The 25,798-nt window shown below is 38.2% G+C and overlaps 1 protein-coding gene across 1 annotated transcript in view; it reads left to right on the forward strand.

The window, feature by feature from the left end:
- Window positions 1–3,930: 3,930 nt before the first annotated feature.
- The window catches only part of UGGT2 (UDP-glucose glycoprotein glucosyltransferase 2), a gene marked incomplete at its 5' end in the record, with an annotated part of 164,055 nt that continues 142,187 nt past the window's right edge, over window positions 3,931–25,798 (forward strand). Inside the window, 4 exons of the mRNA XM_082675541.1 lie at window positions 3,931–4,082; window positions 11,178–11,260; window positions 15,778–15,908; window positions 16,377–16,489. Of these exons, the coding sequence (XP_082531667.1) occupies window positions 3,931–4,082; window positions 11,178–11,260; window positions 15,778–15,908; window positions 16,377–16,489 (479 nt within the window). The remainder of the gene's footprint in view (window positions 4,083–11,177; window positions 11,261–15,777; window positions 15,909–16,376; window positions 16,490–25,798) is intronic.

Below are 25,798 nucleotides of genomic sequence, written 5' to 3' on the forward strand. Positions count from 1 at the left end.
AAGCAATTCATAAGTTTTAAATCATACTCCATTCCTAACGGAGGGATGAAATCTTGAGCCATCCCACTGGAGAAGTGAATCATCCCTTTGTTCAGTGCATCCACTGAACAAAGTCACTTAGTAACCATCTGTCTGGGTTATCAGATCAACTGTTGGGATATCGCAGTGCTTTGTGTTCAAGTAACCCTTAGCTTACTTCACAACGGCCCCGAAGCACAAGAGTAGTGATGCTGGCAAATCAGGTATGCCAAAGAGAAGCCTTAAAGTTATTTTTTTTAAGTGGAAAGGTGAAAGTTCTTGCCCTAATAAGGAAAAAACAATCACATGCTGAGGTTGCTAAGATCTACGGTAAGAACGAATCTTCTGTCTGTGAAATTGTGAAGAAGGAAAGAGAAATCTATGCTAGTTTTGCTGTCGCACCTCAAGCTGCAAACTTTATGGCCACAGTGCATGATAAACAGTTAAGATGCAAAAGGCTTTATATTTGTACAATAAGGTATTTTGGGAGGGAGAGAGAGACCACCTTCACGTAACTTTTATCATAGTATGTTGTTATAATTGTTCTATTTTATTATTAGTTATAGCTGTCAATCTCTGTGTCTCATTTATCATAGGTGTGTGTGTACAGGAAAAAAAATAGTATAGATAGGGTACTATCTATGGTTTCGGGCATTCACTGGGGGTCTTGGAACATATCCCCCGAGGATAAGGGGAAATTGTTGTGTTTAAGATACTCAAATTAAAAAATGAGAATAGAGTCTTTCTTAATAAGGGATATCTGGAAGACCTAGGGGTGATAATTTTTAAAAGCCATTGCAGCTGTGAGACTTTATTTAGGTGGAGAAAATTAAAGTTTTATTCTACTGCATGATAATTTGGCAGTAACAGGAACCACTATTCTCATTAAATAGTCTATGCTGTGCCTAAAAATAATTCAAGATGATTTATTCTATTAAACACAATATTCTTATTATAAAGCATTCATTAATCACTTCTTCCACATACAGTGAAAACTGCTATCCTCATCAATTTCCATTCATATTATCCCGATGTGAATAACTTTGAATAACATTTTGCTAAGAAATATTAAAGTGCAGTTGTGTCCCTGAACTACATTCAGTTCACAGCCAATCTGTGCCAAAGGATTATGGATAATAGAGGTTGGAATACTTTGTTGCTCCACTAACTTGAGTGACTTTTACTGAGTCACTTAATTTTTGCATTTTAGTTTTTCTATCTGTCCTTAGAAATGACATATAGAAGAGACCTTAATGTTAGTTCACAGCCTCAGGAGTTCCCCAGGTGAAATTAGAATCCGGCCCCCACATACAGATGGCAAAGAGAGACCAGAGAATTAGGAAGATTACTCCAGATTGGCAGGTGGCAGTTTTCATCAGCAAGGGAAACTTACACACGAGGCTTGTTATAGGGGGCTACAAGAATAATAGAGCTCTGCACCCACCCGCCAGAATCTTAAAAGTTCATATAGAGGTCTTAATGGGGCTCAGGCATGTATACAGTCCAGATGGTCTCAATAACATTATTCTCTCAGGCTGCTTCCTTGAAGTGGTTCCTAGTGCAGAAGCCGTGAGTGAAATGTACATTCCAAAGAGGGAGTAAGGAGTCTCTGATGGCCCAGGTTCTGCTCAAGGGTCAGCCTGTGGTCATGTCCGCTCAGTGACTTCTTCCAACACTTAAATATCATTCAATCCTACTCTTTCTTTTGTTCTGCAGTAGAGGATTATGCCCAGGGATGCCCAGTCTGAGGAATATTTCAAACCCATTTAAATTTCTAGAAAAATACTATATAAGCTAAAATGTATAATAATTATGTAAACAAATAGCCCTGCATTAGATTAATTTCATTATATTTAAAAGAGAAATGTATTCCTCACTATTCTGAACTCAAATGTACTGGAATGTATAATAATATACGTTTTAGTAGTGTCCTTTAATAGTGTATTGCATGTGACTTTTTAAATGGCAAATCAACCCATCAGATATGCTGACATTTAAAACATTCACTGCTAATAGTTTATTTCCTTCATCCCACAAGCTCAGTCAAAAATTCACTCCAAAAATAAGTGGAAATGAGGAGTTAATTAAAGTACATACCTGTGAAGGATTCATAATATGTTCTTTCTTATGCTCTATGCATAGAAATGAAGCTCCTTACTCATCTGCATTAGATCGCTGCCTACCAATCCATAAAACAAAGGCTCTTCAATATTTATTGAGCCTCAGTAACGTACTGTGCTAGGTACTGCAAGGGATGCTAAAAATGAATAAGGCATGAGCCCTCAGGGAATATATCATCTCTAGTAGAATAAATAAGCACTGTGTTCAAATTCTAAAGTGAGAATTATAAGTGGTTTATGACAGTTAAAATCAAGAGCTTATGGGAATTTAAAGGAGGGATAGATCATACCAAGTGGGAGCCATCAGGAAAGGAAGGCTAACCTCAGGAAGTGAGACCTGAGTAGAATTTCCAGAGCAAGGTCTTCCAAGAAAAGGTATATACTTACTAAGCAAATGAGGGGAAAAGAAAAAGTGTAGTGGTCATGTTTCAGCAACTTGGAGAGACCCAGATTCCCTACAGAGCAAGGGAGTCATGGGGGAAAAAAAGGAATAGATCAGTGCATCCCCTAAACTAGTTTCCCCGCCTGCTGCGTCTCTTTACCATATATTTTAATATTTACAATAAATTTCCTCTCTTCTGAATAGAAAAAGAATCATTCCTGACTAGCAGCCAGAATCTTGAGGCTTCACCACTGCCCAGTTAAATAAAACGGAGTATTTTGAGTTGATGAGTCATATGTACTGGAAAACCAGTTAACTCTGTTCCAAGGTTTTGTTTTTGAACCTGATGAGTTTTCGGGTCAGACAGTCCTTGGATGAAATCGAGACCCAATCACAGCTGTGTCATTTTGGCTGATAACGACAAAAACAACTATCACTTTTCTACTCATTTTCACCTGTAACCTTCTAAAACAGCTCTTCTCAAAACTTTAACGAGCAAAGCTATCACGTGGGGTGCCTGTTAATCTAGGGGCTTGGAGTCAGTAGGGCTGGGGTGGGGCTTGAGATTCTGCATTTCTAATAAGCTCCCCGGTGATGCTGAAGCTTCTGGTCTGTGGACCACTTTTGAGAACAAAGGCTAAAAGCATAATTCCCAGCCAGCAGTATCAGCATCACCTGGGAACTTGATGGATGTGAAATGCAAATTATCAGCCCCCACACCAAACCTACTTAATCAGAAACACCGGGATGAGGCCCAGCATCCTGGGTTTTAACAAGCCCTCCAGGTGATGTCACTGGTTTTCGCATACTCGAAGCACCTGGGGGGAAGGGCGGATTAAATACTATTGATGCCTGAATCTCACCCCCAGATATTGCCCTGTAATTGGTGCGTGGTGTGGTCTCGGCATAGGACTTTTTAAAAGATCGACCAGGTGACTCGAATATGCAATAAAATTTGAGACTCCCACGAGGTAGGTATTTGAACTTGATAGGCCTTTTTTCCGCCTGTGCAATGGTTCCGCTGGTTCGTGCCTTCGCTTCCAGATTTTGCCATCTCCAGCCAGCCTTAGTTGGCCAAAATCCCACTTCAGTCTCCTGGCCGCGTGCCCCAGAGTCTCTGTCCGAGAACCGGAGGTCCCAGTTGTGGACCCGCCGGAGCATCAGCCACACTCCGCATTCCGGCGCCGCCCGCACCTACGTGGCTCAGGGCTCAGTCCTCTGCGGCTCAAGGGACTGCGCCAGAGCGCTCGGCGCATGCGCTCGGCCCAAGCCAGGCCCCGGTCCGAGTAACGGACTCGGGCTCCCTCCACCGGAAGTGGGCGGGCGCGCTGCGGGAGGAGCCGGGGGTAGCTTAGTAGCTGTGGGCTGTGGGCGCCGGGTCTGGGGAGATCGCGCTTCCTCCGCCGCGCCATGGCGAAGGCCGGCGACGTGGTGCGGCTGCTCCTGGGCTCTACCGCACTCTGGCTCTCGCTGTTCGGCGCGCGGACCGCCTCCGCGTCCAAGGCGGTGACTGCCAACTTGGCCGCGAAGTGGCCGGAGACCCCGCTGCTGCTGGAGGCCAGGTGAGTGCGGGCCGGACCGTCTGCCGAGCCGGCGCGGAGGGAGGGTCCGGGGGGTCCGGAACGCACCGGCGTCCGGGACCCCGACGGCGCCTGGGACGCCGTCTCTTAGCCCGCCGGCAGTCAGCTTCTTGCACCGCCGCTGGTGCTTTGACCCCCAGAGCATCACCTCCTCCCCTGCTACCCTGTGCGTCGCACTCACTTGCAGTTTCTTTCCCCCGCCTTCGTACTTTGCCTCATCCACGGGTTTTAAAACTTTGTTTAATTCGTTTGGATTTTCTTAGCGTTTACGAAAGAGGAAAGGAAGAATGGGAGGTAGACTGTGGCGTTTAATGCAAGCTCTTCAATTGATGTAGGCAGTTCTTTTTAGGAACCGGTATTTGAAGCACCTGGTTTCAAGATGATAACATTATTCGGTCAGCTCCTAGGCTTCCTGTGGAGAAGATAGCTTCGCAAAGCCCTTACTTCTTTCTGAATCTCATTCACTGGGTTTAGTGCATAAGGTTTCATTTATTGTGGAGAAACAAAACTTGGAGCTATTGAATTTTGCTCTTAGTATTCCAGGAGTTAAACAAAATTTGAAAGTTTTCTTTTTTTAACCGGCATGAAGTTTTAATGCCGGTTGCATTTGTAGTTCACCAAAGCAACAGCTTTTGGTTCTAAAAAGAGTCTTTGTCGCCCTACGTGACATTACATGTGTAAGATATTGATACTAAAACAGATTTTTAAATTGAGCTATAATTGATGTAGCGTATTAGTTTCAGGTGTACAACATAATGATCTGATGTATTTATATGTTGTGAAATGATCACCCCGTAAGTCCAGTTAACGTCTGTCACCACACGTAGTTACACAAGTTTCTTTTCTTGTGATGAGAACTTTTAAGATCTTTCTTGGCAGCTTTGCAATCTACAGGACAGTATTAAAACTATAGTCATCATGCTGTACATTACATCCCCATGACCTATTTATTTTGTAGCAGAAAATTTGTACTGTTTGACCACCTTCACCCATTTCACCTGCATTCCTGCTTCTGGCACCCAATCTGTTCTCTGTATATGAGCTCATTTGTTTATTGTTTTTGCGTGTGTTTTAAGATTTCATAGGGTATTTGTTCTGTTATTTCACTGAGTAAAATGCCCTCAGGTCCGTCCGCGTTCTCACAAATAGCAGGATTTCCTTTCTTATGGCTGAATGATATTCGTGTGTGTGTACCACATTTTTTGTATTCATTCATCATTCAGTGGATTCTTAGGTTGTTTCCATATCTTGGCCATTGTAAATAATGCTGCACTGAACATAGGAGTGCTTACATTTTTGCCAGTCATAGTATTTTCACTTCCTTTGCATAAATACCCAGAAGTGGAATTGCTGGATCATGTGATAGTTGCTTTTAAAAATTTTTGACGAACCTCCATACTATTTTCCATAGTGGCTGCACCAGTTTACATTCCCCACAACAATAAACAAGGGTTCCTTTTTCTCCACATCCTCTCCAACACTTGTTATCTCTTGTCTTTTTTTTTTTTTTTTTTTCTGTGTTACGTGGGCCTCTCACTGTTGTGGCCTCTCCCGTTGCGGAGCACAGCCTCCGGACCCAGCCGCTCCCCAGCATGTGGGATCTTCCCAGACCGGGGCACGAACTCATGTCCCCTGCATCGGCAGACGGACTCTCAACCACTGCGCCACCAGGGAAGCCCTATCTCTTGTCTTTTTGATAATAGCCCTATTCTAACAGGTGTGAGGTGATATCTCACTGTGGTTTTGATTTGCATATTTCTGATGATTAGTGATGTTGAGCACCTTTTCATGTACCTGTTAGCATTTGTATGTCTTCTTTAGAAAAATGTCTATTCAAATTCTGTCCAGTTTTTAATTGGATTGTTTGGTGTTTTTTTTTCCTATTGAGTTGTATGAGTTCTTTACGTATTTTGATTATTAACCCCTTATCAGATATATGATGTTCAGATATTTTCTCCCATTCAGTAGTTGCTTTTTCATCTTGTTAATGATTTCCTTTGCTGCGCAGAGGCTTTTTAGTTTGATATGGTCCCACTTGTTTATTTTTGCATTTGTTGTCTTTGGTTTTGGTGTGAAATACAAAAAAATCATTGCCAAGAGTGATGTCAAGGAGCTACTGCCTATGTTTTCTTCTAGGAGTTTTATGGTTTCAGGTCTTATGTTCAAGTCTTTAATCTATTTTGAGTTACTTGTGTATGGTGTAAGATAGTGGTCTAGTTTCATTCTTTTGCACACGGCTATCTGGTTTTCCCAAAAGCATTTTATTGAAGAGACTGTCCTTTCCCCGTTGTATATTCTTGGCTCCTTCATCATAAATTTCCCCATTGTATATTCTTGGCTCCTTCATCATAAATTAATTGACCATATATGCGTGGATTTGTTTCTGGGCTCTCTATTCTGTCCCATTGATCTATGTGTGCCAATACCATACTGTTTTCATTGTATAGCTTTGTAATATAGTTTGAAGTCAAGGAGCATTTAGCTCTAGCTTTTCTTAAGATTATTTTGAATTTGGGGGTCTTTGTGGTTCCATGCAAATTTTAGGATTGTTTGTTCTATATCTGTGAAAAATGGCATTGAAATTTTGATAGGGGTTGTGTTGACCCTGGATATTGCTTTGCATTGTATGGAGAACTTTAACAATATTCTTCCAATCCATGGACATAGAATATCTTGCCATTTATTTGTCTTGTCTTCATTTATTTGTGTTGTCTTCAATTACTTTCATCATTGTCTTATAATTTTCAGTGTACAGGTCTTTCACTGCCTTGGTTAAATTTATTCCTAGGTATTTTTTTGATGCAATTGTAAACAGGATTGTTTTTTAAATTTCTCTTTCTGATAGTTCATTATTAGTGTATAGAAACCCAACAGGTTTTTGTATACTGTTTTGTATACTGAATTCATATATTCTCACAGTTTTTTTTGGCAGAGTCATTAGGGTTTTCTATATATAATGTCATGTCATCTGAAAATAGTGACAGTTTGGTTTCTTCCTTTCTGATTTGGATGCCTTTAATTTCTTTTTCTTGCCTAACTGCTCTGGCTAAGACTTTAAGTACTAAACTGAACAAAAGTGGTGAGAGTGGGCATCCTTGTCTTTTTCCTGATCTTGTGCCTGACTATGATTTTACCTGTGGGCTTGTTGTATATGACCTTTATTATGTTGAGGTACATTTCCTTTATACCCACTTCGAGTTTTTACTCTTAATGGATGTTGAAATTTTTCAAATGCTTTTTGTTTTTGCATCTATTGAGCTGATCATATGATTTTTATCCTTAATTTGTTAATGTGGTGTTTCACATTTATTGATTTGTGGGTGTTGAACCATCCTTGCATCCCTGGAATAACTTGATTATGGTGTATGATCCTTTTAATGTATTACTGTATTCAGTTTGTTAATATTTTGTTGAGGATTTTTGCATTTATGTTCATCAGGAATATTGACCTGTAATTTTCTTGTGGTGTCCTTTTCTGGTTTTGGTATAAGGATGATGTTGGTCTTGTAAAACGAGTTTGGGAGTGTTCCTTCCTCTTCTCTTTTTGGAAGAGTGTGAGGATTGGTATTAATTCTACTTTAAATGTTTGGTAGAATTCACCAATGAAGCTGTCTGGTTCTGGACTTTTATTTGCTGGGAAGCTTTTGATTACTGATTCAATCTCCTTATTAGTAATAAATCTGTTGGATTTTTCTGTTTTATGGGTCAGTCTTGATACTTTGTATATTTCTAGGAGTTTATTAATTTCTTCTAGGCTGCCTAATTTGTTGATGTATAATTGTTCATAGTAGTCTCTTATGATCCATTGTAGTTCTGTGGTATCAGATGTAATAAAACAGTTTTTATTAAATAAACTATTCTAGTTTAAAATATGTCCCCTTCCTCTACCTTTTCGCCAGTTTCTCCCATAACTTGCATGGATCTGATCTCATACTCAGTTACAAATCAGTCTAACTTCTCCCAGTATTAGGCTGATAGTTGCAGTGTTTCAATTTCTGCTTGCCTCAGGAGTCTTAGAACTGGAACTCCTGTAGGATGCTCTTTAAGGCCCTTCACAATCTAGCCACACTCTGATGTACCAACCCCATTACTTTTAGTGGGTTGAATGGTGGCTCCCAAAAAGATATGTCCGTATCCTAACCCCTGGAACCTGTGAATGTTACCTTATTTGGAAAAAGTATCTTTGCTGATGTAATTGAGTTAAGGGTCTTGAGACAAGATTGTTATGGATCTGGATGGGTGCTAAATCCAATTTCCTTATGATAAAGAAGAGGAGAAGACACATACAAGGAGGAGGAGGACATATGAATAGAGACAGAGATTGGATTGGTGTAGCCACAAGCCAAGGAACACCTTAAGCCTCCAGAAGCTGGAAGAGGCAAGGAAAGGTTCTCCCCTAGAGCCCTTGGAGGGAGTGTAACCCTACCAATACCTTGATTTTGGACTTTTCCAGAACTGTGAGACAGTTTCTGTTGCTTTAAGTCACCAAATTTTTGGTAATTTATTACAGCAGCAATAGGAAACTAATGTGATTTTGTACCTTGAAGTGGGGATACTGCTGTAATACCTAAATACCTAAAAATGTAGAAATACCTGTTGAATCTGGAAGGAGCTGGAAGAGTTTTGAGAAACGTAGAAAAAGCCTAGATTGCCTTGAAGAGACTGTTGGCATAAATACGGACATTAAAGGCGATTCTGTTAAGGACTTAGAAGAAAGCGTGAAGCATGATAGGAAAAAGCTTCTGTCATCTTAGAGAATAATTACATGATTATGAATAAAATGTTGGTAGAAATATGAACATTAAAGGCACTTTTGGCAAGGGCTTAGAAGGAACTGAGGGATGTGTTATTGGAAATAAAGAAAGATGACCCTTGTTATATAGGCAGAAATCTAGCTGAATTAGATTCTACAGTTGTGTGGGAAGCAGAACATGTAAGCGATGAACTTGGATAGTTAAGAGGATTTCCAAGCAAAGTGTTAAAGGATTTCCAAGCAAAGTATCATCTGGTTTCTCCTTGTTGCTGTAAAATGCAAGAGGAAAGAGAGAAATTGAAAAAGGAACCGTTAAAGAAAAAGGAAGCAGCCTTTGGTAATTTGGGAGGCGCTCAGCCTATCCAGATTGCAAAGGTTGCTAAAATTAGGAAACTCGGTGTTGGGAATGCGTGCTCTGTAAAGAAGGCCAAATGTGTGGCTGGATATCTTTTGTTGTATAGGTTAGGTGTGCGACTCGTGGATCCACTCAGCTATCTCGGCAGATGCCAGGAATAAAGAGGGGCTTATCCAGGAGAAGGATCTGGGGAGGATCCTTGTGTAATGGCATGACCCTGGTGAGATACGTAGAAGAACCCCAAGGATTTTGATTGTTGCATCAACAGAAACACTGCCTGCTCGGATCGAAAGGGACAGAGACAGGATGAAATGAGAGAGGCTGCCAGACTTCCAAAATTCTACAGGCAGGAAGTTGGCTGATAGAACTACATGGCTGCAAATGTGTGCTACACTTCAAGAAAAAGGGAGAATGACACTGAGGGCAAAGCCATGGCAGGCAGCACAGAGGGTGGAGCAATAAGCCACGGAGAGTTATGCTCAAGTCTTAAAAACCTAACAGAATCTTGTGCTGCAATTCGAACTTGCTTGGGATTGATGACTCCTCTACTCTCTACTTTCTCCCTCTTGGAATTGGAATATCTGTCTTTGGGATTTGGAACACCTATCTCACCACTGCATTTTGGAAGCATATAATTTTTTAGTTCTACAGATCCACGTGTGGAGAAGAATTTTGCCTCCGGATGGATCGTACAGGGCCTCACTCATACATAGTTTAGATGATTCACATGATGATATTTACTCATATGTATAAATTCTGCCATATGGAAGAAGTCTTTTACCTGTGAATGCACAATAAATGAGCATGTCAGTAGTTGTTTGGTCAAGTCAGTTAGGGAGTAAGTGTTGCGCTCTACTTTTCTCAAGGTTTTGTACCCTCCCTGTCCTTTTCAGGTCACATCCTATTTAGTATTCCCCATAGTTTCCTCTGCTTTTAGCCTGTTTGTTTGTTTCAATGCCATTGAGTTGGATACCATTAATAGCAAGAGTTGCTTTGAAGTTGCTTATTGCTTTAAATCCCTATGTCTGTCCTGTTTCTGTTGATGAATTAATCAGTTTTTCTCCTTTTCACCTCCTTTTCCCCCTTTAGTGACCATCTCAGACTCACAAGAATTTATCACTCTGCGTGTGTCTGGAAGTCCTCGATACTTCCCGTTTATATTAAGCATCAGTTTAGGTTTACTGAGGCTAAAAAGAAAGATAAGGTGGGCAGTAACAAAGTCTGTACTGTCTGTTTGGTGGTTGTGTCTCTTCTGGTTTAAATAGTTAAATCTACTTGTTTTAGTTGTCTTGCACTTTGTTTCATACAGGACTGAATAATCTTTCACTTATTCCATTATTTCCAAAAGGCTTTATATTGCTTTGGCTATTTTTTTTATTACTTACACTCTGTGGATAAATGGAAGTTTCTTTGGGCTTCAAGACCAAAGACCTAATGCAATACACCAATTTTCTGTTAATTTTTTGATTAAGATATTTTCTGTTTTAAATAATAAAAATATTGTCTACACAAATATGTAGCTAAATGAAAATAATCGATAATATGACTTTTAAAAAATGTTTATAAAACCAGGTTTTGGTTGTGAAAAATAGGCAGTCTATTTTTTAACTTTTTACTTTTATATAACACTCTCTTTATTGCCGTTAAATTATACTTCTCAGTGGCATTTCACATGAAGACACAAAATAAATTATCCATTTTTTAGCTGTAGCTAATAAAGAGGAAAAGCCAAAAGTAATTCCTCATGTAGTCTTTTCCAGTCATGATTATATGCTTGTAGTTAAGAATGATACCTCAGGGAAGAATCATCAATTTGTTCTCTTTTTGCATTATAGTAAATGGAAATCAGTGACTTTTATTTGAGGAGGTTTTTGTTTTTACCAGAAGTTGTAATTTGGCTCTAAAATATAGTATTGAAACCGTTTTTTATTTCCATCGATTAACTGATTACTTTTATTTTTTTTAATAGTGAATTTATGGCAGAAGAAAGTAATGAAAAATTTTGGCAGTTTTTGGAAACTGTACAAGAATTAGCAATTTATAAACAAACAGGTAGGTGATGTACATATTTCAACTTTCAAGATATGTATCAATATTTATGTGCCTATATTAGATATGTTTATTGGTTTTTTTTTGTTTATTGTTTTTAATGGTAAAGTTTAAGTGTAAATGCTTAACTGGGTTAGTAAGTCTGAATATTAAATTTGAAAAAATGTTTTAATGGAAACTATTCCAAGCATCCATTTCCAAAAATATAAGGCTCTAATACTTTGTTATACAAAAACTCATATGATTAGCAGTGTTTGGATATCTCATTATAATCAAGCAGGAATAGAAATTGTTGAATTATGGTTTTCTTTTTACCTAGATTTCTTTGAAATAGTATTAGTTTTGCATCTAGTAATACTAAAATTTTTTTGCCAGAATACGTTTACTCCTGAACTCTTAGAGAGATTTTTAATACTTGCTCTTATTGAGTTAGGTAACCTGTGTGGTTTCATTTCATTATTTAGAAAATGGACTTAGTTATTCCTACTTTTTTTTAATATATATGAGAGTATATATCTATGCATACATACATATATTCTTAGAATGAACTTATGTTTATTAATGTGTTTCTTAAGGAAGATCAGATGCTGAAATTAGGTTTTCACGGCAGAGGCTAAAAGGTTAATTGCTAATTATTATAAAGAAAGGTTAAAGGAAAAGGTTAGTTTCCTATCTCTACAGAGAATAGAATAAATGATATTAACATGGAATCTCTCAAGAGGCGATTCTTTAGCCTTTTAACTTAGAGAAAACTTCTTACTACGGTGATTAAATAGTTTATGATTTTATTCCTCAGTGTAAATGTAAGATGAACAATGGTTTTGAATGTTTTAAGTGTTCATTTACTAGAGCCTGTTTGGCTTAAGTGGCTTTGAAGTTCAACAGTTTTATGATTTTATGAGATAGGTTTAAGATAAAGGGAGCAGACATGACTTTAATGATATTTTAAACTGAAATATTTCTAAAAACAAGTAATTTGCTCTTTGAAAAAACTTTTACTAAAAAGCTTCATTATTCATTAATCATGATTTGAGTCACGAGAGACAGTATGCACTGCTTTAGATACTGAGAATACAAAGATGAATAAATGTGATCTGTGTTCTCCAGACCTTATAATATGATAGAGACAGCAGAACAGCTACATGTATTATTAGGTGATCAGAACTTTAATGGGGAGGGATAGGTATAACCCGGACATGCGTTAAGAGGCACCCGTCAGTATTTCAGAGAGAGCAGGACAGCCTTTTCAGTGGTGAATGCTGGAGTGGAGTTTTGGATGATAGGATTTAACGAGGTCGTAGGGAAAGGAGACGGGCAGAAGACACCACAGGAATAGATTACGTGGAGAAACTGTGACCACTTAGGAGTCTACTTGGAAAGCAGTGGGTGATTGTTGTTCGTTGGTTTTGTATTTGTCCTGGTGATTTTACTTTTGGTATTTGAGGTAAAAATAAGCTAGATTAATATGTCAGGTTTTCATGAGAGTTAAAAGATCCAACACCAGATTTCCTGGCTCTCACCTAAAATCCTGACTGTACCTTTCCCAAACCTGTTGTTCTCAGTACATGCTTTATGGCCTTATTTGGTGCCATTTTCATTGCAGAAGCAATCTTGAAAGTTACTCTTATAAATTTTGAACCCTTTAAGTTCAAATTTGTCAGCATATTTTATACCTAAATAAAACAGCATGTCTGGACAAACTGGTGGCAGATCATCAACAAGTTGGAATACAAGCTCAGGAGTACCTGAACTCTACTTTAAGCATAGGAGGTGTATGTGTTTCAGGGTTGAACCTAAAATGAAGTGTATTAAATAAGAATTACTAACACAAAACTATAATTCTGTTGAACCTGTTCATAATGGTGAGAGCCAAATGCATATTGCTGCCTCAATGCTGACCTTGTTAGGTGTAGGAAGAAACGGTATATATGAGGAATTAAATATGACACAAGCTATCAGATTTTACTGAATTTGTTTTCAAGGCATTATCCTAGAGGAAACATTTAGAATCCTTAGTTACTTGTAATTTTCTAGGTTGTTGAATCTCCATGAGACCCTCTAAATTCTCTCCACTGAAAAATAATTTCAGTGATGTCCTTGCCTAAAAAAATTGTAAAAGTTGAACATTAACTCTTTGAATTCAGGTGCTAGTTTTCCTGCCATTTCGTGAGGACAGTTTACATTATGGGCCAGCATATTCAGACCTTTTAAACATTGAATTGCCTGTTTTTAAATCATTTTGTATGGGTCTGCCACAGAGTTATATATTTATTGATGTCTCAAGATTCAAGTGGCATGATATTAGCTAACCTTTGTAGTTTTGTGTGGTGAATCAGAAATATCAAGCAAGGTTTATCTGACTCCAGAGCCCCTATTTATTTCCCCTTCTCCATGTTCTCGGCATATAAAAAATCTCATTCTCAAAGTCCTTCAAGATTTTAATGGTTTCAACACAAGTAAAGTTGCTCGTATATTTTAATGGAAAGATTTTTAGAAAATGCTATGACATTTCTAACTCAGTTACTTATAATTGAGAACCAGGTTTGGGGTAGGAAGATTGCCATCTGGACGTGTCACATTTGAAATGCTTGTGGAATATCCAAGTGAGGATATCCAGTAAGCTGATGTAAGTGAGAGATTTCGGTGAAAAAAAAAAAAAATCCAAGCTAAAAGGTAGAATTTGGGGGTTATCAACATCAAGAAGGTAATTGCAGTTATAGGGAAAAGAGATAGAATGAGAAGAAAATAAAGAACACCAGTATTTAAGAGATAACCAGAGGAATAACCTGCAATAGAGACTAGGGAGCACCAGTGGAGGTGGGTGAAAACCTAGGAAGTGTGATGTCATGAAAGCCAGGGGAATATTAAGTGCTAAGTGATAGACATTATCAAATACTAAAGAAGAACCAAGTAATATAAATAATAAGATTTAACAAAAGAAAAATTAGTGGTGACTTTGAGAGCACTTTTACTGGTATAGTAATAAAAACTACAGTAGGTTGAGGAAGTGGAGATAACTATTGTTAAGTCTTTAAGATTGACTATAAAGCAAATAAGTGACTCATCATGTACTGCTGCCGCTTTTTTTTTTTCTTAAAGATGAGAGTGATTTATGTATATTAAATGCCAATAGGTAAAAAAACAAGTGAAAGGTGAAAGAAATCGAAAGGGCAAAATCATTATCAGCAGGTTAGTTGGTAAGCATGGATTTAGTTATTTTTAAACATTAGCTAAAATAGTCCAGTGCATCCATGATTATCTTGCAAGTTAAGCCTAAAAATACATAGGCTTACTTTCTGTAACCCCTGAATCCTATATCCATGACTACATTAGAGAGAACCTTAACAGTGACCTTGACAAATCTTGGTGTCTGTGGTCAGGCACTACGCACATTTGTTTCTGTTGACCCTCTTCTCTGTTTTCATGTAAAACCAATGTCCTTTTGACTGATGTAGTCTTTGTTTTTGTTATATTATTGCATTAATTTTGACTGTTTTGTTGACCCTATAGCTATTATGTCTTCTTTAAGATCCATTTTTAAGGTAACATCTCTTCTGTAATGGCTTTTGTGTTGCTTTTACTATTGAAGGCAAGTCTTGCCTCACTTTTTGATTCTTGGGGGGAAACTCACCATAACTTCCTGAGAAAATCACCTACAGTTTGTTAAAGTAGAAGTGAATGAGCACACCTACTCTCATATGATGACTCTTTGAAATCACTGGATTAGGAAAGTATTATTGGCCTAGAATGAAGAGGTCTATTCACTTCTCAAATACTAATTCCAGAAATGTATTAGATGCCTGTTTTGTGTGCCAAGAGTGGAAAGGCATAACTGAAAGGCTAGAAAAGATTCTCCCCTTAGCAGTTTATAGCTTAATGGGAAGGACAGCATTAAACAAATAATTATACAGATAATTTTTAATTACTGTTTGAGAATTGATCTAGGGATGGTATAGAGTCCTTTGCTATTCTTAGTCTCCTCTTAACTTGTTAAGTAGGGCCTATATCTTATCTACGTATTATAACCCTACAACCTTGGAGTGAATTGGTCTATGTTGGCATCTTCCAAATAGATTTTTTTTTTTTTTTTTTGCGATACGCGGGCCTCTCACTGTTGTGGCCTCTCCCGTTGCGGAGCACAGGCTCCGGACGCACAGCCTCAGTGGCCATGGCTCACGGGCCCAGCCGCTTCACGGCATGTGGGATCTTCCCAGACCGGGGCATGAACCCGTGTCCCCTGCATCGGCAGGCAGACTCTCAACCACTGCGCCACCAGGGAAGCCCCCCAAATAGATTTTAATGGCAAGATTATTTTCATCTGGACTTGTATTGATTGCCTGGACTTCACCGGAAGATAAAAATGAATAATAAACTGGAGATCTTGATTTTCCCTTTTGCTCTAACATCTTCTATTCCAAACTTAAAATATGACATCAATTTAATTAGCTATACAGTGAGAGATGTGCCAATGTGTTGAATACAAAATACTAACATCCTTTTCTTTTGAATTCTTTTTGTAGAATCAGATTATTCTTACTACAACTTAATCCTGAGGAAAGCTGGACAGTTTTTAGACAATTTACATATCAATCTCTTAAAGTTTGCTTTCTCTATAAGGGCATACTCTCCAACTATTCAGATGTTTCAACAGGTATGTAAAAATACCCAAACTATATTGGACAAAGAAGCATGCTAGCAATGTACATACATGTATCTTAATGTGAATATCTTTAGCTAAAAATCTCCAAACTTGTAATACCTGGTTCCATAGCCTATCATCGATTATATTTTCATTGTTACCATCGTTTATAGTATAATTGAGTATTTTAGGTAATTTTGTAGTTATTTGGGATAAGGCAGTTACGAAGACTAATCACCAGTGAAGTGAACTGTAGTGACAATTTTAACTTAATGGGATGTTTTCAACAATTTCAAAGCATGTTTTCCTCCTGTACAGTTGATTTTGTTAAAATGTTTTATTCTGTCTATGTATTTTTACTTTAATTAGAGCAATAACTTAATAGTTGGTAAGCTATTTTAATCAAAATAATGTGTAAGTTTTAAAAATGATATTGTAATTATCGACTACTGTAGCTAAGTGTAATCTTTGAAATCTTAGATTGCAGCTGAGGAGCCTCCACCAGATGGCTGTGATGCATTTGTGGTTATCCATGAGAAACACACGTGTAAAGTTAATGAGATTAAAAAGCTGTTGAAGAAGGCTACTTCAAGGTAAATTAATGATCGGCCATAGTGAAAGAAGTGGTTTATAAAAAGAGATGAGGGGTGAAATAGAAACTTCTTATAATAAAAGATTTTAATATTCCAAGACATTGTATATTAAAGAATGTGCTCTCAATATATCTAAATCCTTCTCTAAAGTATATAAGTACTTTCAATATTCTATCTTGATTAGCTTTTGATTTTAGAATACCAAAATACTGTAAAATATATGAGAGATGTATTTTATGTAACGTAAGTTGCTTTTGCAAATACAGGCAGACCTCAAAGATATTGTGGGTTCTCTTCCAGACCACCTCAATAAAGTGAATACTGCAATAATTGACACACATTTTTTTGTAGCTCAGTGCATATAAAAGTTACGTCTACCCTACACAGTAGTCTGTTGAGTGCCCAACAGCATTATGTCTAAAAAAATGTATACCTTAATTTAAAAATACTTTATTGCTAAAAACTGCTAACCATCATCTGAGCCTTCAGTGAGTCAATCTTTTTGCTGGTGGAGAGTGTGAAATATTGCAAGAATTACAAAAATGTGACACAGAGACAGGAAGTGAGCAGATGCTGTTGGAAAAATGGTGACCATAGACTTGCTGGACACCATTGCCAAAAATCTTCAATGTGTTAAAAATGAAATATCTGTGAAGCACAGTAAAGCAAAGCACAATAAAGTGAGGTATGCCTGTAAACATACAAAGCTGTGGATTTATCTAAGCTATATCTCTTTAAATAGAAACTGAATGTATACCTTGGGAGTAAAAAATTAATAACAAAAACAGTAGTATAGAATTGCTTTTTTATAATGCATTATTCAAAACCTTTTTCTTCTTCCAAGTATTTAATACAAATGAATATGAGAAGTAGGAAGGAGATTATTAATTTAGTAGTGATTTTTACAGAGTAATGCCTGCCAGTATATGTTTTACTGCCTGATTGTTTATACTTTAAGAAGTATTAAAGTTGTTTCTCTAATTTTGAAAGAGTTCTTTATATATTAAACAGTAACTTCTTTTATTTGTCGGAAACTTTTTCTAATATTTATTTATATTAATTTTAATATAGAGAAGCTTTTATTTTTACGTAGCCAAATTTGTCCTTTATGTATGTATGTTTTTATACTTACACAGTTTTTCCCGAACCTGAGTGAGAGATTTTACTAATATTTCCCAGTAGCTTTCTTAAAGTTTTTGTTTTACCTTAAACTTTTAAACTATCTATAGTTTATTTTCTTAGGAAGGCAAGGATCCAGTCAGATCTTTTTCCCCTCAGGTGGCTAGTCAGTTATTATATTCATTATATTTATATTATGGTCTATTTTATAACTTTGTTCTATACTGTTATGTTTCTTGTAACAGTACCATGTTGTTAGTATTTATTGCTTTACGATTTATTCCAGTACCTCACAGGACAGTTTCCTCTTCATGGCTGCTTTTTTATCCTCCAGAATTTCTTAGCTCTTTGTGCTTGTTGATGCTTTCAACCTAACATTAGAGTCCTTTTTCTCCTACCAAATTGCCTCCCAAAAAAGCCTTGGTTGGGTTTTAATTAGAATTATATTAAACCTATTAGTTAATTTTAAAAGAATTTAAATGTTTATTATGTCGAATCTCTCAACAGATAACATAGTACGTTTTCTGTTCATTCCTTCTTTTAAAACTTTAAAGTTTTATAATTTACTCTGTTTTTAAAATCAGAAATAACTTGTTTTATCAGTTGTTTTGCATCTATTAAGATTAATTTGAAGTTTTTCTCTTTGGACGTACTGTGTGTTATGGTAATATATTTTAAACTATTACACCTTTTCATTTCTAGGGAGAACTATTTGTTAATGGTGTGGGATTATCTTAATTTTTGTTGAAGTAAGATTGCTTTTATCTTTATTAAGATTCATTTTTCTACTTTAATGAGATTAGCTATTATTTAAACTATTTATGCCATTTTTTAATGTTATTCTAGCTTCATATAGTGAATTAGGCAGCCATGTCATTCTGTAAGAATTGGTGTAGCATAGCAATTACCTATTTCTCTAAAGCATTAATAGACTATGAAATTGTCAGCCCTAATGTGTTTTTCTTTTCCTAGTGCATTTTTTAAAGTTAACTTTGGTAACTTTATTTTTTAATTTAATTTTATTTATTTATTTATTTTTGGCTGCATTGGGTGTTCGTTGCTGTGCACAGGCTTTCTGTAGTTGCGGTGAGTGGGGGCTACTCTTCGTTGCCGTGCGGTGGCTTCTCTTGTTGTGGAGCATGGGCTCTAGGCACGCAGCCTTCAGTAGTTGTGGCACGTGGGCTCAGTAGTTGTGGCTTGCAGGCTCTAGAGCACAGGCTCAGTAGTTGTGGCACACGGGCTTAGTTGCTTCGCGGCATTTGTGATCTTCCCGAACCAGGGATCGAACCCGCGTCCTCTGTGTTGGCAGGTGGATTCTTAACCGCTGCACCAACAGGGAAGTCTGGTAACTTTTAAAGTTTATTATTGTTACTGTTTTCTGGCATCTGATGTCTGATGTTATAATTTTCTTAGAGAAACTAATATTAAAGTTAAATATTTAATATTTAGATATTTAATCTAAAATTAAGATTAAAAAAAGGTTAACATCAAGCCGTTTGGGAGAGCAACCTGCCGTGGATGCTGTGAGCCCTTGCATGTTCTCGCCTGGTCTGACCAGTAAAAAATGCAAGACCTGACCTGCTCTATACCTGAACCATTTCTCAGGGTTGTGTTTGTAGTGAGCAACCTTGAGGAACTAGGTAACGTTTCTTTCTGGAAAGAAGAATGAACTTGTTTACTGCTTGTTATAAAACTGTGGTTCCCCAAGTACGGTGATCCTCAGCTGCAACGTACACCCACTGTGTAGTATCCATTTAGCTCCATATTTTGTCCCACAGCCCGCCTTGTGGAACTTGGGGAGCAAGTATAATGCTCATGCTGCTTGCTATGCTTTGAGCAATAAAAGTCCTTTCTCTTTGACCCAGGAGTCTCAGGTCTTCTGCCAGAACCCATAAAATGACAAAAGCCTAACTTACTACTCTGTAAGTAGGCTAAAACCAAGCCTTAGACCTTTTATAGTTCTTGATGGTTTTAGAAACAAGAGTGGGATGTTGACAGAGGCATAGCTTTCTGAAAGAGGAAGGACAAAGGCCCCCTGGGTTGGGGAGACAAAAGCTCAACACTTGCATTTCTTTGCTACTGTTCCCCTCTCTTCCGCCATTCTGCACTCCCTGTGCTCCTGGCTGGATGACAGCAGTCTTCTTCTGATAACTGCTACTGTAGCTCCTCACACAGGATGTTTGATCTTTGTTCGTACCGGAAAAGGCACCTAAACTCAATTGGTGGGCTTTGGAAGGTGCTCATGATGGGAAAGGGAATTAAAATGATCTCTCGACCAATTCATTGCACTTCTATTTTTATTGTTTTGGCTCCCACATCTAAATCTATAACTGGTGTTGATATTGTATGTGTATATACTTCGAATGCTGATGAAGTCTGAAGCGAGATACTCTCACTGGGAGACTACATACCTACTGTCTACTCCCAGGTGGTCCAGCAGACTCAACATAGAATCCCAGGAGGAGAAGGGGGGAAATCACAACTTCAGTTACAGACCGAATGGCTGCTTGAATGCCCAGAGAGGTAGTTTCCAAGTACAATGTCGCCACCTGCCCGACTCAGCCATCAAGTACACCCGTTTTTAAAAAGAGAAACTTAAAATTGCTGAGTTTTAGTTGAAACTGAACACCTGACTCAGGCAGTCTTGTTTACATTGTTTACAATGTTTACAATGATGTTTACATTTTGGCACAGGTCAACTAGGATTCAATGACTAACAGGGTAGAAGGGAGTCAGTGAGCCTCTCTGGTCAAGTGGAAACAGTATACTCAAGAGTTACTTAAACCTTGTGTGATCTTAGGGTTACATGATGAAGTGGCAGCAGCTCCCCTTTGGGACAAACCCAATGCCCCATTCCATTACCTGAAGTAAAATCTCTGACTCAGTGGGGCCCTCAATTCGCAATTGTTTCCTTTAATGCCTGGATCAAGTTACTGATACACTCAGCTAAGTTACAGTCTGGTGGTGACTTAGGGCTGCTGTTGCAGTGCATCCAGGCTGCAGCTATGAAAAACCGAAAGCAGATGTGGTCAGTCCATTCAGTGGGCAGAATTCGAGGTCTGACACTCGAAGACCACCAGATTAGAGGCACCAGTCTTTGGGGCTGTACACTGTGAGAATAAGCTGCACCTGCCCATCTGACAGTCTGGGTTACTTCTGTAGATACACACAGTCCACACCCATTATCCAATGAGTCTGAGTGGAGTCGAGCTGCATGTCAAGACTGCAGCATCCAAATTGCTGCCGTTGCTACCTGGCTCCACCACTGCGTGGAAGATGCACCATTATAGACAGGAGCACAATAAAGGACTACATGCTTCTGATGTAAGATCTACCACAGCATACCGGGCTGTGACCTCTGCCCAGAGATGGTTTCTTTGTCTTGTGGTAAAGGCGCCCGCATTGCACTGGGCCACCACCTGCTTCTGGCAAACTGACTATGTCAGATGTTTGACCCTGCTCTTGGTGCCACCTTTGGTGCCTCATCCCTGTTGAGACTTCTTTACGTTATGGTTTCGCTACTTAAGTCCAATCAGCCAACTCTGGCCGCACCACTGTAGCCCTTGGATCTAAACTGTTATTTTTCTGGCTTTCCAGATCATCTGTAGTCTGACAGCTATTCACCTTATTTCACGGAGGCTAGCAACACTAGATCAGTAGTCAAAAGCATTCACTGAACATTCCACGTTCTCTCACCCACAGGCATCTGGTTTCTCAGCATACTAGAATGGCCTCCTCAGAAATTAATTCGAAAAGTTTTGACTGTACCTCTCTCACCCTCTGATCCATAGGCTTTAGTAAGGCCGTTTGATCTCTGGATGTGACCATGCTCGGAAAGGTTCCATCTCTTGGCCACCTCCTGTGAAATGGTTAGGATGAAAGAGGGAGGAGGTTGTATGGATTTGTTCAGGATTCTACCGTGACCATTGCTGGGTGTCACGTATCTTTCCTTCGGTCAACAGCAGCCTCAGATCATCCTGGTTGGTATGGCCTCCGTGTGGTAGCCCAGCCAGAAGGGGCTTGAAGAATTCAAGCTTTAATTTTGGTCTATCCCCCTGGATGGTGTTGTTGGAAAGATGTGGTCCTACCTCATGAAGATAACCAGTTGGTTGAGTCCACTGCTTACCAAGTCTTTCTGCAGTGACCACAGGGGCCTAGCTGGGGGCCTATAATGGGTCTTTGTAAGTTTCTTAAAAATGCTCTTGTCTCACTTGAACCTGATTCTTCCAGATGAAAGGTGTGGGTATAAATAGAGGATGATTCGAAAATAGGTAAAACTGTAGGTATTAGGATGGGACACATTGATTCCATGGCTACTGAGGTAGAACTGCAAGTCCAGCACCTGACCTTAGGCTCTGAAGGTGTGGGAAGGGGAAACATTGTTTTCTTTGATCCTGGATCCAGCACAGCAGCCTGTCAAAATAGTCATACAGTCTGCCTGAGTCGCCAGCAGCTGCGGCTGACAATCTGACCTGCTGTGGGGCTTGTCATTCCTCCACATGCTGTGTGAACATGGCCAGTCCTGGGTCTGACTCGTGCCTGACTCCCATCAGTGGCAGCTCCGAAGCGTAGATTCCTCCCTCCCCCAAATTCATGTGTAAACATGTGGGCTGGACAGCCTTCTTTTAATCTTAATGATACAAATGTATATATACACTTCCATGTCCTGAGCAGCCTGGTTGACGCTGCAGCTACTAGGTGCAAGTTTAACAATTTTGGAACTGGAGTGACACGTGCCATTTTGGGATGAAATGTTTGTATTTCTAGAAAGCAGGCACAGAATGTTTTCACTGGGGGTAGCGGTTGCTTTCTTATTATTGGGGGGGGGGGGGAGCGGATTCTGCCATAGCCCCGAGTGTCTTTCTGGGTATGGTAAGACTGTGAGGACTTGAATGGTCTGTGCCCAGGCCATTTCTCAGGGTTGTGTGCGGCAGGTGACTTTGAGGGATGAGTTAATGTCTGCCTCTGGGACAAGCAGCAGGTTGTTTACTGCTTCTTATAGGATGAGGGGCTCCCCGCACTCAGTGCTTCTTAGCTGTGGTGCGTACAGCTAAGCATTCTTGTGTAGCATTCTTGTGGGTCCATTTCCACCCTAACGGAATGCGGGGGCCACAGGGAACTGATGCAAACATGCTAAATAATGCTCATGCTGCTTATGTGCCAGGAGTAGTAACGTTCTTTGTTTTTGACCTAAGAGTTTGTCTTCTGCCAGGATCCATGAAACAACAAAAGGCAAACTTATTAGCTTGTAAGCGGGGTAAAATCAATTCCCTAACCTGACAGAAACTAAATGGGTGTACATAGATATATATAGTGTCTTTTATATGTACACACACACACACACACACACACACACACAGTTGTTATATATGTGGTATATGTGTGTATGTATATATGTATGTATGTAGTGTTAGTCTTTTTTTTTCTTTTTTGTGAACCTTATGCACATAATCCTTGGTTTATGTCACACTATCAACATTGGTCCATGGTGGTTGTTTTTTCTCATTTAAGCAAATAATGTATTTACACACACACACACACACACACACAGAGTAATAGGAACATTTTAATTTTTTCCCTCTCTGTAGATGTTTCTCATTCCTAAGTTTTCTTCAGTTTTCATTTTCTTTCAGTTTTTCCAGATTAGATTTATATTTTTTAAAGAAATAACTGATACACTTATTATACTTTTTTTTGTTCTAATGTATTACCATTTGCATTCATATTGTTTCTTATTTTGCCTTTGGTTGAGTTAGGAATGTGGGTTTTTTTTCTTTTAATCATAACACATTTAGGGCATCAAAGTTATCTTTCTTTACTATATGGTATTCTTGTCCCAATTTCCTAAAAAACTCCTTTTATTTCCTTGTTGGGGGCAGGGGAGGAGAGAAATTTATACTCATTTAGGACAGTGACGATTGCTGTCACTTTCTCCCAAATAAATAAATGACATTTTAGTGTAATATCTGTCAAGTTTGGGGCAGATTCAGACCATGGATCTTTGAACCATGGAACAGGAAGTAGAGAGAAAAAGAATTACACTATCTTTCTTTTTGTCTAGTACATTGTTGTATTTCAAGTGGTAAGGTGTATTATGTTTTAAGTAGGAAGACCTCAGTTATGATTCTAAGTTAAACGGCATAGATTTTATAATTACTGGGTTTTACTCCCAAATTATAGTATAACGTTATTATTAGTTTTCAGCTTCATTAAGAGTTTTCATTTTTTTCTGTGTCTTTGAAAATATCATTGGAGATTCTGGGAAATGTAGCATTAAGGTCTGCTCTCCAAATGCCACTTCAAACTGTGTTACCCTCCTTTTTTTGTCCAAAGTGGAAAGCTGCATTTTTTTTAAATTTTTACTTTTTAAAAAAATTGTATTGGAGTATAGTTGATTTACAAAAGCTGCATTTTAAAAGTTAAAAATATTATATGTGGTCATTATTTAAAAAATTCAAATAATTCAGAAAAAATACAAAGTAGAAAGGGAAAATGACCCATAATTCTGTTAAGTTTGGTACATTTTTTTCTTTTTAAGTACATATATTCACATGCAGATATATTCTTTTTTTAAAAACCTACATGGGATTGTACTATAAAGGATGTCTTAGAACCTTCCCCCACTGAATTATACATCCCTACATTTCTTGCATATAAATAAATATAAATATAGGTCTATGCTTTGTCATTGTGGAGCAGGACCCATTTATATAGTGTTGTATTTCCACCTGACACATAGTAGATGCTCAGATATTTATCAAATGAATAATACTGTGATTAAATGAACAAGTACATTTAATTATCCCACCCCCTGTGATAGATATAAGGTATTTTACATTTTTCCTCTATTATAAACAATATGTAGTTGAATGTCCATGTACATATATTTTTATGTACATGTATCGTTATACTGTTATCTTGATATTATCTTAAATAAATTTCTAGAACTAGAATCACAAGGTAAATAAGTGTATGCATTTAAAATTGGTACATATTTCAAAATTTTTCTTCAGAAAGCTGGTTATGTTTCATACTCCATTTCTAACGTTTTCACTAATGCTAATGTGTATGACTTCCCTTTATAATCTTAGTCAATTCAAGAAATGTAATTTCCTATTTTTAAATGTAATCTAGTCGATTTTTAAAAGCTGTTTTCCCTCTTACGGAGTAATTCTCCATACATGTAGTATAATTTTTTATTACCTATGATATATCCATGTGATTCCTGAATTAATTAAAAAAGCAGACTTTGAAAGGTATGTGTTTTAGGGTATAAGAAGGCACTCACCAGGGCTTCCCTTGTGGTGCAGTGGTTGAGAGTCCGCCTGCCGATGCAGGGGACATGGGTTCGTGCCCTGGTGCGGGAGGATCCTGCGTGTCGCGGAGCGGCTGGACCTGTGAGCCATGCTGCTGGGCCTGCGCGTCTGGAGCCTGTGCTCTGCAAACAAAAAAAAAAAGAAAAAAGAAGGCACTCACCATTACAGACTCATGAACAAACGTTATATTAACCTTTACCTTTGTCTCTGGAAAATCTATTTCATTTCTTCTAATTTTTTTCTTTTATATTCAACCTCAAGATTTATCTAATAGCATTAGCAGCCTTTCCAATTACCAACATTTGAAAACATTTATCTTTAATACTAATATTCATTTCATTGTGAAGATAGAATTTACTAATATGTATAAAGAATCTTGCATAGTGCCTGGAAAATAAGATGTCAAAGTCTGTTTATGATGGTAGGGCCAGACCATAGGACTGCTCTGTTTGATTATCCTTCGGGATTTAACGAGTTGTTATTCATACTAAGAACTGATAATCTTTGCATGACATAGTACCTTTGTTTTTTAAAGATTTGGAGCCCATTTTCAGGGAATGTGAGCTATAATGAAAGGTTATATTCCTCTAATTGAAGAAAATATAAATTTTATTTCATCAAAAAATATGTTGCCGTTTATATTTTATTTTATTTTATTTTTTATTTTTTATTTTTTTGCGGTACGCGGGCCTCTCACTGTTGTGGCCTCTCCCGTTGCGGAGCACAGGCTCCGGACATGCAGGCTCAGCAGCCATGGCTCATGGGCCCAGCCGCTCCGCGGCACGTGGGATCTTCCCAGACTGGGGTGTGACCCTGTGTCCCCTACATCGGCAGGCGGACTCTCAACCACTGCGCCACCAGGGAAGCCCTATAT

Source organism: Grampus griseus (genome assembly GCF_964374135.1).
Source record: "Grampus griseus genome assembly, chromosome: 18".
Lineage (NCBI taxonomy): Eukaryota > Metazoa > Chordata > Mammalia > Artiodactyla > Delphinidae > Grampus > Grampus griseus.